At 48.7% G+C, this 14,723-nt stretch overlaps 1 protein-coding gene across 2 annotated transcripts; it reads left to right on the top strand.

Moving 5' to 3' along the window:
• The first annotated feature begins 1,537 nt into the window (after nt 1-1,537).
• On the top strand, nt 1,538-13,559 carry kmt5c (lysine methyltransferase 5C). 2 transcript variants are annotated; one of them, XM_069717477.1, is made up of 9 exons: nt 1,538-1,826; nt 2,264-2,396; nt 4,077-4,242; nt 4,333-4,442; nt 4,538-4,701; nt 6,213-6,232; nt 6,479-6,615; nt 6,726-6,844; nt 8,236-13,559. In XM_069717477.1, exons 2-9 carry the CDS (start codon nt 2,284-2,286, stop codon nt 13,473-13,475), a joined length of 6,069 nt encoding a protein of 2,022 aa, XP_069573578.1. In that variant the 5' UTR covers nt 1,538-1,826; nt 2,264-2,283; the 3' UTR covers nt 13,476-13,559. The 2 variants fall into 2 exon arrangements, with proteins under 2 accessions (XP_069573578.1, XP_069573577.1); XM_069717476.1 differs by having other exon boundaries at nt 1,539-1,826; nt 6,726-6,898.
• The last annotated feature ends 1,164 nt before the right edge of the window (nt 13,560-14,723 follow it).

Below are 14,723 nucleotides of genomic sequence, written 5' to 3'. Positions count from 1 at the left end.
TCCCCATCAAACAAACGGTCGTTCCCCATCAAACCGTCGTTCCCCACCAAACAGTCGTTCCCCATCAAACCGTCGTTCCCCACCAAACGGTCGTTCCCCACCAAACGGTCGTTCCCCACAAACCAAAACGGTAGTTCCCCACCAAACCGTTTCCCCACCAAACCGTCGTTCCCCACCAAACCACCAAACGGTCGTTCCCCACCAAACCGTCGTTCCCCATCAAACCGTCGTTCCCCACCAAACGGTCGTTCCCCACCAAACGGTCGTTCCCCCACCAAACGGTCGTTCCCCACCAAACGGTCGTTCCCCACCAAACCGTCGTTCCCCACCAAACCGGCGTTCCCCACCAAACGGTCGTTCCCCACCAAACGGTCGTTCCCCACCAAACGGTAGTTCCCCACCAAACGGTCGTTCCCCACCAAACCGTCGTTCCCCACCAAACGGTAGTTCCCCATCAAACCGTAGTTCCCCACCAAACCGTCGTTCCCCACCAAACGGTCGTCCTCCACCAAACCGTCGTTCCCCACCAAACGGTCGTTCCCCACCAAACGGTCGTTCCCCACCAAACGGTCGTTCCCCACCAAACCGTCGTTCCCCACCAAACGGTAGTTCCCCACCAAACCGTAGTTCCCCACCAAACGGTCGTTCCCCACCAAACCGTCGTTCCCCACCAAACGGTCGTTCCCCACCAAACGGTCGTTCCCCACCAAACGGTCGTTCCCCATCAAACCGTAGTTCCCCACCAAACGGTCGTTCCCCACCAAACGGTCGTTCCCCACCAAACGGTCGTTCCCCACCAAACGGTCGTTCCCCACCAAACCGTCGTTCCCCACCAAACGGTCGTTCCCCACCAAACGGTCGTCCTCCACCAAACCGTCGTTCCCCACCAAACGGTCGTTCCCCACCAAACGGTCGTTCCCCACCAAACGGTCGTTCCCCACCAAACCGTCGTTCCCCACCAAACGGTAGTTCCCCATCAAACCGTAGTTCCCCACCAAACGGTCGTTCCCCACCAAACCGTCGTTCCCCACCAAACGGTCGTTCCCCACCAAACGGTCGTTCCCCATCAAACGGTCGTTCCCCATCAAACCGTAGTTCCCCACCAAACCGTCGTTCCCCACCAAACGGTCGTTCCCCACCAAACGGTCGTTCCCCACCAAAGGTCGTTCCCCATCAAACCGTAGTTCCCCACCAAACCGTCGTTCCCCACCAAACGGTCGTTCCCCACCAAACGGTCGTTCCCCACCAAACGGTCGTTCCCCACCAAACCGTCGTTCCCCACCAAACGGTAGTTCCCCATCAAACGGTCGTTCCCCATCAAACGGTCGTTCCCCACCAAACCGTCTCTTCTGCTCAACACAGTGAAGCTCCCGGCATGGGTAGCCCCGCCCATTAAAACGTCCGACCAATCACGGAGCTCCAAACGCGGTTCGATTTGAAAAAAATGATCTCGACCTCAGCCAATCGCGCCGCCGTATGGGCGTGGCTACGCGCATAGTTCGGTTGCACTGGACCTTTCGCTCATCAACTTTTGCTACTAGACGAGCCTTTTGCGAAGCTAGTTAGCGGCTACAAAACACACACTTTTAAAAGCTCGTCTTGCTGCCGTGTGCGGGTGCATTGTTCCCGCGTTTTGAGAATTCACACCGAGTTCTGCGGTCGTCAACAAACCGACGAATTCCTGAAGTGACCCGGAGGACTCCATTTTCGGATGCGGCTGCTCGGCGGAGCGCTAGCTGGCTAGGCTAACTGTCCCTGGAGCGAGCTAGCAGCTCTTGGAGGAGTTGTCTCCCTGACGACGCTCGTTGACGACAGAAGACTCCCAGGTGGGTTTTATTTTATCAGAAGGAAGCACGTCAGTCTGCGTCGCGTCGGTTCCCTGAACTCGGGATTTCATCCCGCAGTCACGTTAGCTCGCGGGCCGCTAGGTGCTGTTAGCTTCAGCTGATCAGCCTGCTGCATATTTCCCCTGCTAAGCTAAAGCTAACGGGAAGCTACGAGGAACACTTTAAACTAACGTCGTCAGCTGCTGTTTATTCCAGACAGCGACCGACCAGCTGGGCACCGACCAGCTGGTCGGTCGGTGCCCAGCTGGTCGGTGTTAGCCAGCAGCTGACGTCGCTGGAAGCAGGCTGGATGTGCAGAAATGCTCAAAAACAAAACACCAAAAGAAGCTTGTTTTGAGGTTTGTTGTTGCTGCTGTCACAGAGCTGCTTTGACCCCCCATCTCTCCCCCCTCTCCCCCTCCTCCTCGGGATTGCAGCATGCTGATGGTGGGAGGCAATGGACGGCTGCACTAGAATGAGTGTGAAGGAGCTGTGTGCTACCGATGACCTGGCCACCGGTTTGGTGCTGGACCCCCTGCTGGGCTTCAGCACCCACAAAATGAACATCAGGTAAATCTGTCGGTCTCCTTCACGGAGTTTTCCCACGTGACTTCCGTATTTAGTCTCGTGGTGTCTGCAGGACTTTTGTTTTTCTTTATTTTTTAACATATTTACGTGAACAACAGTTTCAAGTCTCCAGTGAAAACATTCCTTTACTCGTGTGGATGAATTGTTTCGTAAAACTAGTGGAATAAATGAAAAGAGCAGCAGATAGACGCTTAAAAAAAATCTAAAATGACATTTTTGTTTTGCACAGAAGTTTTTTCTTTTCACCAAATGTTCAGAAACATGAAACGAGGCTGAATCATCACGTCGAACTTCGTGTTGTTTGCAACATAAAAATGAGCATCGCAGCAGTTTTTTCTTTCTTTTCAAACCAAGTATTTATTTCATCACACTAACGCTGAAAAACCCCACAAATATTTACAGTAATTGCGCAACGTTTTCATTCATGTTGCTGCAGAGATGCTCCAAGTGACAGCTGTGAATCCTCTCTGTAAACAAACTAAATAAATGATGATGATGATCATGAATTCTGTTATATTATTACTGTGGGACACTCATTTTAACATTATTCTCCGTCCTCGTCGCCACTTTTCAAAAACCAGCTGCAGAAACTTTTAACAGTTGTTGAACTTTTTCGTCCTTCTTTTCTACGATGGTCATTTTTCACTCGAGACAGAGCGACGAAGAGGCTTCAGGCCCGAATCACGTTTCTGAGCCGCGTTATCGCCGAGATATTCATTCAGACGTACGGTCTGATGCTTGTTCGCGGACCGTCGGAGGGGTTGACACCATTATTTCAGACTCTGTATGTTTTGTGTGGTTGTGTGTTTGTGAGCGTGTTGTGGTCCGTCACGGTGTAAACACCAGTTAAACACCAGTTAAACACTCTTTTATTTAGGGAAGTGACCGTGTGGGAGTCGATAGGAGCGTTTGAACTGTCCTGTGTTGTTCAGCACGGTTCCTGCTTGCTGTAGTTTTAATTTAAAAATACGTATCACCTCGCTCAATACATTTTTTTTGTTTTTTAAAACACTAATCGCTTTTCAAACAGGGAAAAATAGGCTCAATGCTCGTGCAAGTCTTCCACAGTCAGTTCATGACACAAGTGTGTTTTGATTGTGCTGTAATTTGATGCTTTCCAGCTCGTGTAAATGATCCCTGCTGGTGATGTCACTGGGCTTTTTAGTGGTGGGAAAAAAAATCTGCAATCTGATGACGTGTTGAAAATATGAATTACATATTATTAGTGATTAAAATAGGTTTTTTACTTTAAGCAGTTTTTGTATTTGTCCGTTCGGTAAACGCTGTGTTGAAGTTGGTGCTGGTTTTCTGTCATATAGAAAATATGTGGTATAGATTACCGTTTTGCAGGCAAAGATACACAAACAATTATTAATCGTTACCTAAAAAGCGGTTATTGTTTAACTGGTGACTGATTTTGGTGTTTTTTGTGATCTTGTTTAATAGATGTTAAATTATAAACTCATCGAAACGTAAATGCTTTAGAAAAGTGATTGTGTTTATTTAATTTTTTTAATCTTGTGTCCGCTCGCGTATGAAAAAAAAGTGTTGACTGAGCACGACAATGTTTTGATGTTGATGTGAAGTCGTCGGTTCGACTCCGGCTGCGTTCGCATTCGTGTCCCGCAGCTCTTCTTATTTGCCGTGTTTCTGGTCCTCCAGTCCCCCACCGGAGATCCGACGTTGGGGCAACCTGAAGGAGACGCTGCTGCGCTTCCAGCGAACGCACGACTTCAACGCCACGTTCGAGGCGCTGACGGTGGGCGAGCCGGCCGGCGACTACTTCAGCGCTCTGGGGAGCCACCGGCAGGAGCTCCTGAGGCAACATGTAGGCGGCACGCCGGGAAATGCTGCGATATTTGATGTTGAGTTCGCCCGGATGTGTGGTTTGATTTGTCGTGCGTGTGATTGCGTGCAGGTCTATCGTTACCTCAGCGCCTTCCTGCTGGACAGCGGCATCAAGATCGAGTCGTGCGACAGATATTCCTCGGAGACCAACGGAGCGAAGATCACCTCCACGCGCCACTGGTAACCTCTCGCACCCGCCGCCTCGTTCTCCGCCGCGGCGACAGTAACCCGCGACTGTGTTTTAAATGGTGGATGTGTGACGCCGGTGTCCGCAGGTTCGTAGGCGAGCGGGTGGAGGTCTTGCTGGGCTGCATCGCCGAGCTGAGTCCCGCCGACAGCGCCGTGCTGAGGACGGGAGTCAACGACTTCAGCGTCATGTATTCCACACGCAAGCGCTGCGCTCAGCTGTGGCTCGGCCCCGCGGCGTTCATCAACCACGGTGAGGTCATCGCGCCGTTCAGACTCCTCGCAGCTGATCCGAGTTCATGAGTTTCATTTCACCACGAGTAGATTTCTTTCTTTATTTCTTTCTTTATTTTAAGGCACAGTCGGTGATCCGAGCTGCTGTCGCTTTGAGTTTGATCGACGGCGCCTTTGTTACACGGTGGCCACGTACGACAATTGAGCCTGAGTGAATCATTTTTCAGTGCTGCTCTATTAATGACATCACTGAACGAGGCCTTTTATTTCATCGCTTCACAGACTCTCAAAGGTTGTTTTTGCATGTTAAAACGTAACATTTCCGTTGATATGGTCGTAGAACAACCCTGAAGTCTTGTGTCCACTTTGGGAGAAGTTGTGTTGTTGATCTTTGCCCGTGTGCTCGGAGGTGGATTAGCAGAAGCTGCTTCATGCTGCTCCTGCTGTGTATACTCTCTGTTGGACGTATAGAGGACGTTCTGCGGGGTATATCGTGTTCCTGCTGTGATCAGAAGACACACTTTAATATGAAATACACCGTGTTGTCTTTGGAGAATTTGTCCATCAGTAAGTTTAAGATCTGCTTGTTTCATGAGAGCATTTTTTTGTTTTGATAGTACAGTAGGCTGTGCTAATAGAGCACTTTACTTATGAATTTTCTTTTTAAATCTTTGCAGAACATCTTGTTTTCTGAGTTAAGTTGTGACATTTAAGTATTAATTTTCTGGTTTGTGGAAAATTGTTTCGAAGCAATAAAGAGATCAGATTTTGTGAATTTCTCCAACTTTAACAAGGCGAGCTTCTCCTTTAAGAGTTGTGCTGTTTCTTGTTTATTAAGATCTTGATGAGACTTTGTGTATTTTCTATCAGCTGGGTGTTGTGAGTCCGTTTTATTTTTAACATTTCCTGTGATCTTTTGAAGTCACGTAAAATGTCGGGCCTTCATCGGCGTACCGTGTATAAACTTGAAGTTGATTCTCTGCTTGTTTTTCCTTCGACTTCATTATTCCAGTTGTTAAAAAGATTCTTAATTCATTTGTGGAGTGCATCAAAAACACAGATTTATTACCAACTCATTTCACACCACAGTAAAGAAATGTGCAGTGTTTGCTGGGTTGTTGTGAATCAGTTTTTTGGACCAATGACTATTTCAGAGCTTCAAATCATAATGAAATTCTGCCTGTTGTGTGGTATGATTTCATAATTTCACAATTGCATTACATCATAAGAACACAGCCGATCTCAACAGGTGTCGGCTTCGTTGCTCCTCACAGACAAAGTGTGTGTGAGTCCGAGTTGTAATGAACAAAAGCTCCGGTGAAATCTGAGTCGGTTCTTTCGGGCCGTTTTCCTTTGAACAGAGTTTGAGAGTTAAGCAGCTTAACCGCCGAGCTTTTGCAGAAATGAATTGAGCGTAAAGCAGCCGATCGACAACACGCTGCCTCCTTCATTCATTCATCGCTGTGATTGAATAAATAACTTGATGTGTTCTATCTCCGTTTCTTTTGTGTTTGTCCTCCCGGTCTGAAGACTGCAAACCGAACTGCAAGGTAATCTGTAATAATCTTTTATTTTGAGGATGTATAAATTGAAGTGACTGATGTTTTACTCTGATGAATATCTGTGTTATTTGCATAATCTAGAAATATTTTTTTATTGTGAAAGTTGTATTTTAAACACAGAATTGAACTCTTCTGTCTCCTGACTGCTCCTGTTGCTGAATCCCACGGGTCAACCAACCTTTGTCTTTCTCTTTTGCTGTTTTGTTTTGTGTTTTTTTTCCTGCACCCGCCCAGTTCGTCCCCGGTGAGAAGAACAACGCCTGCGTCGAAGTGATTCGACCCATATCGCCGGGGGAGGAGATCACGTGTTACTACGGCGCCAGCTTTTTTGGCGAAGGCAACGAAATGTGTGAATGCTGCACCTGCGAGAGGTGTGTCCATCATCCCAACCAGACGGCGTCGAGCTCGGTGTTTCTTCTAAACGGATGATTTTTCTTTTTGTTTGTAAGGATTAAACAAATCGGAACTCTTTTTCCTTTAGGAACGGAGAGGGTCACTTCAAACACCGAGGGAAGCAGCCTGAAGTGGAGGAGACGAAGGACCCGGTGGGCCAGAAGTACCGCCTGAGAGAGAGATATCTCCGTCATCACAGAGAGAAAGGTCACTTACCTCCACGGCCCATAACACCAGGAATACACACGGGTATCTTTAAAGGTAACCGCTTTCACATTTCACTGATAAGTGCTTTTAAAAAACGGCAATATTCAAACACATATTGACTTGAACCTTGATTCAAACCGACGATACGAGGTGTAAAAATCACTGCCAGGAATAATAGTTAAACAGTGCCGTTATCCAGCAGGTTGTAAAAGCTGGCCATCACTGGCTCATCACCTCGGTGCTTGTTTAATGCTCCATCAAACTGAAAGCCTGAAGGAAAAACTGACACTGTTGGTTCATTAAAGTTCACTTAGCTTGAAATTAGTACAAACACTGCTGCAATCACACTTTTTTTTTTTTTTTTTTTTTCACAATACGTCAAAATAAGACAACAAAAATCAATGAAATGCACCTTTTATTTGAAATAAAAGTTATATTTCAGCACTTGTTGTATTACAAAATTAAATCTGTTTGCAGATGAAAGAATATTAACTATGATTTAAATATTGTTTTACGAAATTTGTCTCCAAAAATATAATTTGACAAATTTCCTTTAGACGTCGAGCAGACAAATACAACCGGACCGCTTTGATCTTGTTGTGACTTGGAGCTTTCACATGTTGAACTGCAAAGCTATCATTAAATTATCATTATAAAAAGACACTGGGAGCTTTTTTTTTTTTAATGTCTTTTATGACCGATTTCAGGTTTAAAATCAATAACGTGGTGTTTAAACTGCTTTGAAACCTGCATTATCTTCTGCAGACAAATCATTGAAGTCCACAGGACACGTTTGTTCAGTGATAAACCAGAAAGAAGTTCAGCTGTCAACAACTCTGTCGCAGTATTGTATAGATATTAAATGCAATTATCCATAAACTATAAAATACATGTTTGCAAAAGTATCCTGTATCTACTATATTAGAAGCGTTGCTTCCACATGACTGAATATAATATGGAGCCTGCAAACACGTTTACTGCTTCCTTTATTAAGTAAATAACACCGAAACGCTTCTAATGATCTGTTTGTTTTCGTCCGTCTGGTTTTAAGTAGCATGCATTTACAGAACTTATGTAATCACAGACAAACAAAGGATTTAGAGTGATTAGACGGTGTCTTCCTCGGGGACAGACGGGGAACGTCACAAACATAAAGTGAGAATATACTCGCAAACAGATTAAAACTGGTTTTAATTAGAATATTTCGATTTCCCTCAAAGTTATCGATGAAGTGATGTCTGAACTTCCACGTTTCACTCAAACTTATCAAATGAGCCAATCAACAACCGGATACATTAGAATCATAGTATTTGTAATATGTTCCCCTGAAATGCGTTCGTACAGACGAGCGAAAGTTAAAGTGCCTCTGTGTTGTTGTCTTTCCTTCGTAGCCATCCCCTCCAGGAACTCCTTCACCCAGCAGATGCGGAGAAACGCCTTGAAGAACAGAAAACTGAGTCAAACGAAGAAGTGGAGGCGCGAGAAGCAGAGACGATCTGGAAATCACCCGCTGAAATCCTCGGCGGTGAAACAGCGGCGGACGGTGCCGCCGGTGTCCCAGGTTACTCTGAGGGACCTGAGTATCAGAGTACGGCGCCACTCGCTGGATTTTTTACTGATTTGTAAGGATCCCAAAAGCAAAGAAAGGGTCCTGCTGCAGCAGCTGGAGGAGGTCAAGCCGAAGGAGAACGGGCCGAGTGAAACGAATCCTCCTTGTGACAGCAGCTCGGGGAACCTGAAGCCCTTCACTCTCAACTCCTCCCGGGCCGTCCGTCAGAACAGAAGAGCAGCGGCGGTCGGCGGCGCCGGTCTCGACAAGAACGCCGTCACGGTGGCGGACAAGCAGGCGGTTCACATGAGGACCTCTTCGAGAAGAAAGGCTCGCGGCGCGCTCGCGTGCCAGACGGAGTCCAGTAACGCAGCTAACACTACGACTGTTTGTCACCCCGCCGAGGTCGGCAAAATCGGCGCTGCAGCGAAAGAAGACCCGACCGAAGGAGGAACTACAGGCAGCGAACGCAACGACGAGTCCGCCGTCGGCGCGGCTCAAAATCAGACCGAGCGCAAGACTATCAGAGCTTCGTCCGTATTAGAAGTCTGTCAGAGCGTCACAGATGGACCCAAGAAAGCCGGGGACAATCCTCTAATATCTCTAAAGCAATACCTTACAGTCAATCTGACCAGGTTATCGGTGCCACTGAGTTTAGGAGCCAACAGGACAGGAGGAGCGGTGCTGAGAGGAAGGAGCAGGCCGAGCCCGCGGCCGAGACCGGCGACGCTGACCGAGACGCGAGCGTCCAGGTCTCAGCAGAGGCAGGCAGGAAGTTCGGACACCGGCGCGGCTGAAGGTAACAGAGGGGTGAGGGAGATGTTCTTCAAGGCCGTAGATAAAGTAAATGTAAGGAGGCGGCCTGCGGGTGAGACGGCGGGCGAGAAAGGGAGGAACGACAAGGTGATCGAAATACAAACGGTGTCAGAAGAAGAGAAAGGTTGTGTAGAAAAAGAGAAGCGGGACGTGATCGAAGGGCAGAAAGAGGACAGCGGTTGTCCACCAGCTGTAGAAAGTAAAAGCAACAGGGTCCTGGAAGAAGAGTCCGAATGCAAAGTAGTTTCTAATAGTGAAGAAACAGGAGGACAAAATAACATCCAGCGTGATAAAAATACAGTCATGGATGTGTGTAAGCAGCCAGAAGTTATTAAAGTATCAGAACAAAAGATTGTGAGTTTTCAGCCAGTAAGCAGGCACGAGGAAGATATTGTAATAAAGCAGGCGAAGGTTCTACTCTCTGATATATTAAGAAAAGATAAATCCTTAATAGATAAGAGATTGCAGGGAGATATTGTGGGAAGAGGGTTCTCCACCTCTAAAGAAACACAGAGCAGTGAGGAGGAAGTAGAGCAAATTGAAATAAATGGAGGTCGGTACCATCGCACGGCGCAGAGGAGGATGGTAAGGAGACGAAAGGTGAGGCCGAGAGCAGCGAAGACAAAAGCAGAGGACAAGCAAAGTAGCAAAGGACACTTGAGCAAAGAGTTTCCAACTGCAGTTAAGCGTGAACTGAGCGAGGAGAGTTTTCAGCTTCAGTCGCCAACGAGGCCGCCGGCCGCCGTCCTCAACCCACTACCTCATAGATCGCTGGTCTCGGCAAAGGGCACCAACCAGGCGCACATACAGTCCAACATACCTCTGAAGAAACGCACATTTCGCAGCTCTGTGGAAATAGACTCTGAACTAAGTCTGAACTCGGCTTCGGGTCAAGCTTCTAAAAAAGCCCCAGAATCGAGTTCCCCGTCAGCACCGAGGCAGGACCTCGCCCCGAGTTCAGGGGACGGTGGCAAAGCCAAAAGAGACAGTAAAGTCAGATATAGGAGAACAGAACTCCAGAGGTTGTCCCCCAAAAAGATCACAAAGCAAACCTTCTTCAGCAGAGTGCTTCGCTCCCGAGCCAACGAGGTTCAGCGAGGTCATCTATGGAGGAAAGTTCGAAAGTGTAAATCGGAGAGGGGAGACGAGGACGACGGCGCTCAGACGGCGGAGAGCGATAAGCCCGAGGAGGACGAAGACGCGAGGGAACCTGCTAAGAATCAGACCCACAATAAATGTCTAAAGAAAGATGAGGTGGACGCGTTCGAACAAAGCGGTTCGGAGGACACGAAGCCGGGCCTTAATTTTAGGATTCGTCTCAAGAGGAGGAGAGGGAAAGTTTGGGAGATGGAGAGTGAAGGGTTGGAAAACGCAGCGTTGAAAATGGAAAAGGGAGACGAGTTGGTGTCGTGCGATCCTTTTAAAGCCATCATGGACTCGGTGTCGGTTCTGAACATGGAGATGGAGGCGGCGCAGGCTCACGTGCAGGCGAACAAGAGGTCGAAGAGCAGGTCGCATCGTTTCAGAAAGAGAGGCAAGAAGCCGAACGACAAGCAAGCCGCGCAAGTAACCACGGTTACCAAATCAGACAAGGACAGCGAGGCGGCTGAAAATGTCCACCGACCCGCCGAAGCGCCAAACAACAAAGTAGAAACGAAAGGGAAGGTTGACGGGGAGCCGGTGGTCGCGGTCAAAGAGCAGTCGGACAAAATGGAGAGTCAAAAAAGTGACAGTGAGACGTTGTCAGCTGGAGGCCAGGAGACAAAAATTGAAGATCGTTTCTCAAAGAATTGCTGCTTGTTCGAAAGCAGCTCGCAACAAAAAAAGGAGCCGGAGTTGGATTTAAACGATCTCCAGTTACCAGTAATTAAACTACGGAGGAAGACGGAGGATATTTGGGAGGTGGACAGCAAAGACGAGCTCGTGCAGGCGGAGCTCAAGATGGAGCCCAAAGTTAAGAAAGAGATGAAGGGTCTCGTTTTAGAGAAACAAGGGAACGGGTGTCTAGATTTAGGGAAGCTGAAGGAGGAGTGTCCGTCTTCTCAGAAGCTGAGCAGCAACCTCGTCCCCCTGAAAACAGAACCGCCGCCGTTTTCTTTGTCTCTGTCGCCGCTGTCGCTGTCGTCGCCTCTCAACGACAACAAAACGGAAGTCATATGCTCGGCCGCCGACAGAATCCCCGAAAGGCCGGAGATGAACGCCGGGGGAAGGAAGCAGCGGCACAAAATAGACCGAGCGCGCAAGTGTGGTCCGGTGGAAACGCCCACCACCTGCCTCAGTCACACTCTGCAGCAAATAGACAACAGTCTGTCCAGGCTCTCCGAAGGCTTGTGTTCGTCTCAGACGTTGGAGAAACCCGCCGCCTGCTCCGGCGCCTCCAATTCTGTCGTCCAGCCGCCGTCCCAGTCTCCTCCGTTCCCGACCGCCGACAACATGCTCGCCGGCGAGCCCAGCTTCACCAACTGCTGCGACGACCTCCTGGACTTTCAGTGTCTGAACTTCGAGGGGTACTACCAGCCGCACAACATGCTTCCATCGTCCCCGTCGGATCTGTGCTCGCTGGATCCGCCCACGGACCCTTTCAGCAGCCCCCTGTCCCACAGCCCCACCGACACCTGGACCACCGAGACGCCGTACCTCGGCCCTCCCAGTCCGGGGAACAACTTCACCAGTGAGGATCTGCAGTTTTTTCCAGGTCTAATTTCTTCCAAAAGTGACTCCGTTCCTCTGGAGTGTGAAGCGAAGGATAACTCCAGAGACAGAAACCAACCCAACGCCAGTTTTAGTTTTTCAGCTCTGGGCAATTCAGACTTCACGGCGAAGGACCGAATTATTAGTAAAAATCCCGGAATGAGGCTCTCGAAAGAATTTCAGCCTTCGTCTTTCGCCAGCAAACCTCGTTTGTTTGGCTCGTCATCGTCTTCTGTCGCGTCTCAGAATCCCGTCACTTTAACGCAACCCTCCATCAACATCAGGCCGAGCACCAGCCAGCTGAAACCCCCGGCGAACTTTAAGCCCCAGGGCCCCTTCCACCGCGTGACCGTTCCCAGCAAAGCCCCGTCGTTTCCGAGCAGTCAGCCGAACGCGCTTCGAGGAGCGTCGCCGAGCTGCTTGACGAAGTCCGTCCCGCCACCTCAGACGTCGAACAAATTCCTCTCCCCTCAACTGTTCACTGTGAAAAACCCCAATCCTCCCGACAATCCTTTCAACTTCCACGAGAAAACCTCCACAGTTATTCACAGAGTGCTCAAGTTTCAGGGGGGGAACCAGAGCCAGAACTTGTACAGTGCGCCTTGTAAAGACTCCCTGGCTGCTGGCAGCCCGACCGTCGCCTCCAGAACTCTCGCTCCCAAACCGGTTGCTGTTGACAAGACGCAGCAAAATCTGAAATATGGCGTAAATTTAGACGGCCATCAGAAAGGCAACGTTTCCCATCACGGCTTTGGGAAGGATGTCTGTCATCTCGGCATCCCCGGCAGGTCCAATAATCATTTCAGCAAACCCAACTCCTCTGTTCCTCAGTCTTTTGCTAAAAGTAAGATGTGTGCCGACAAACACGACGGCGTCGAAACCAACATGACGTACAAAAACTTCTCTGCGCTGCCGAGACCCTTCTTCTTCCCCAGCAAAGTGTCGGACGGTTACTCCATGCAGCAGGACAAGAGCCTGAAACAGGACAAATCCGCCACGTCCACCTCGGACAAACACCAGCCATGTTACGCCCAGCAGGACCCTTTCGATTTCAGCTTCGGCTCGTCCCTGTCGCCGATGTCTCAGCACAACAGCCCCCAAGTGATCCACTGCACACCTCCTGGTACGCCAGCACCAGCAAACAAGACTCAGTCCACGGCCTCCTTCCCTTACGGATATCAAGGCCCTCCGTACGTGCTGAACTTCAGCGGAGACCACTCCCTGACCCTGGGTCTCCGGGACGGGGCCGAGGGCTCGGGACTGGGCCCGACGAACTACACCTACCACTGCCTGATGGAACCGTCGGGCACGCAAGGCCGGCTGGTCCTCGAGCCCTGCGGACCGCAGCTCTCCAACCCGCCGTCTTTTTCCTTGGGCGGGTTTTCGGGGCTCAAGGGTCCGGACGAGCACTGCAGGAAGGACATGCAGCAGCAGTGCCAGGCCGGCGAGCACCAGGGGGCGTCGCACTACGGCCCCGTGGCCACCTCTCACTCCATGGGGGCCACCAAGCCCAAGCGAGTGAGGTTGGTGGTGACGGACGGCACAGTAGACTTAGACCTTCAGTACTCCGATTGATTTCCAAATCCCAGAACACATTCGGATGTTGTTGTTTTTTTTGCGCGAGGGGGAATTTAAAAAACAGTATCTACCACACACACACGCACACACACACACACACACAAAATTATTTTGTAAACATTATAATTCATAGCCTACCAGTTATTAAAGCCACCCTGACTGACATTTTTCTAAAACATTATTTTGATGGACTGTTAAATCTACAAATGAGTCGCACAGGGCTTTATGTAAAGCAGGAGTGTTTTAATTACTGTATGATTTTTAACAAAAATGAAATGAATATCTACGACGATTTGCTTAGAAAACCAAATTTCAAATGCATTAAGAGAACAAAGAATTGAAATATATTTGTGACAGAGTTTGAAGCTTGCAGGCCCTGTAAACATTGACAGCCCTCTTACTGTACTGTAACATAGATGTATGAATTTTTCTATTCCGTGTGAGGCAGTAGAGACGGGAGCCGCCGTCCGACCGGTCGCCGCTACTCATGTTGGTGGGTTTTAAAAAGGCAGCTTTGTGCCTCGGTCTTTGATATGTTCTTGTGACTTTTTGAAGCACTTGTCGAAGCCCTCGTTTTTTTATACTCACAGTAAGCTCTTTTCTCTGTGTGTGTGTGTGTGTGTGTGTGTGTGTGTGTGTGTACGTGTGTGTGTGTGTGTGTGTGTGCGTGTGTGTGTGTGTGTGTGTGTGTGTGTGTTTGTTTGTTTGTTTGGCGGGCAGGTCTTGAGGGATCAAAGCTGAAAGGTGTCGTTCTCCCCGAATCATGTGACGGTTGCTTTGCCAGATTTGAGTAAGATCATTAGTGCATGAACAGTGTACAGAAAAATTCATTTCTCGACACGAAACGATGTGTTCTCGGACGAAGAAGTGTTTCATGAAGTCTCGATTACCTGTGGGAGAAACTGCAATATGTTTTTTTTTTTTTTTTTTTTTTTTCCAGGCCAGTTGTGCTTAATGGATCGAGGGAAAGTACAACACGAGATATCTCTGTAGTGGAAGTTCTCCCAGCTGGTAAACTAAGACAACACGTTTAAACTAGTGGTTCTCAACTTGGTCTCGCCTCAGGACTCATTAAGTCATTAAGTTGCAACCCAAATTTTTTGGAGCTGCTCTAAGGTACATAAAATGTATAAAAGAAGTGCAACTGGGGCTTAAAAACATAAGACGTGTATTAAATTACACGTGCACTTTTTAAAGAAATTCTAACTGGCGATGCTCATCAAGTTTCAAGAATTGAAATTAAAC

Source organism: Brachyistius frenatus, unplaced genomic scaffold (genome assembly GCF_029030835.1).
Source record: "Brachyistius frenatus isolate BFR_SWC_R1_liver_20210118 unplaced genomic scaffold, ASM2903083v1 Contig_176, whole genome shotgun sequence".
Taxonomy (NCBI): Eukaryota; Metazoa; Chordata; class Actinopteri; family Embiotocidae; genus Brachyistius; species Brachyistius frenatus.
This window is presented reverse-complemented; position numbering and strand designations above follow the sequence as displayed.

Excerpts from the sequence above, each read along its gene's own strand:
- kmt5c (XM_069717476.1), top strand. The coding sequence starts at position 2,284 with ATGGACGGCTGCACTAGAATGAGTGTGAAGGAGCTGTGTGCTACCGAT. Across the intron at positions 2,397-4,076 it reads ACCCACAAAATGAACATCAG|TCCCCCACCGGAGATCCGAC; the intron begins GTAAATCTGTCG and ends CTGGTCCTCCAG. Across the intron at positions 4,243-4,332 it reads AGGAGCTCCTGAGGCAACAT|GTCTATCGTTACCTCAGCGC; the intron begins GTAGGCGGCACG and ends GATTGCGTGCAG.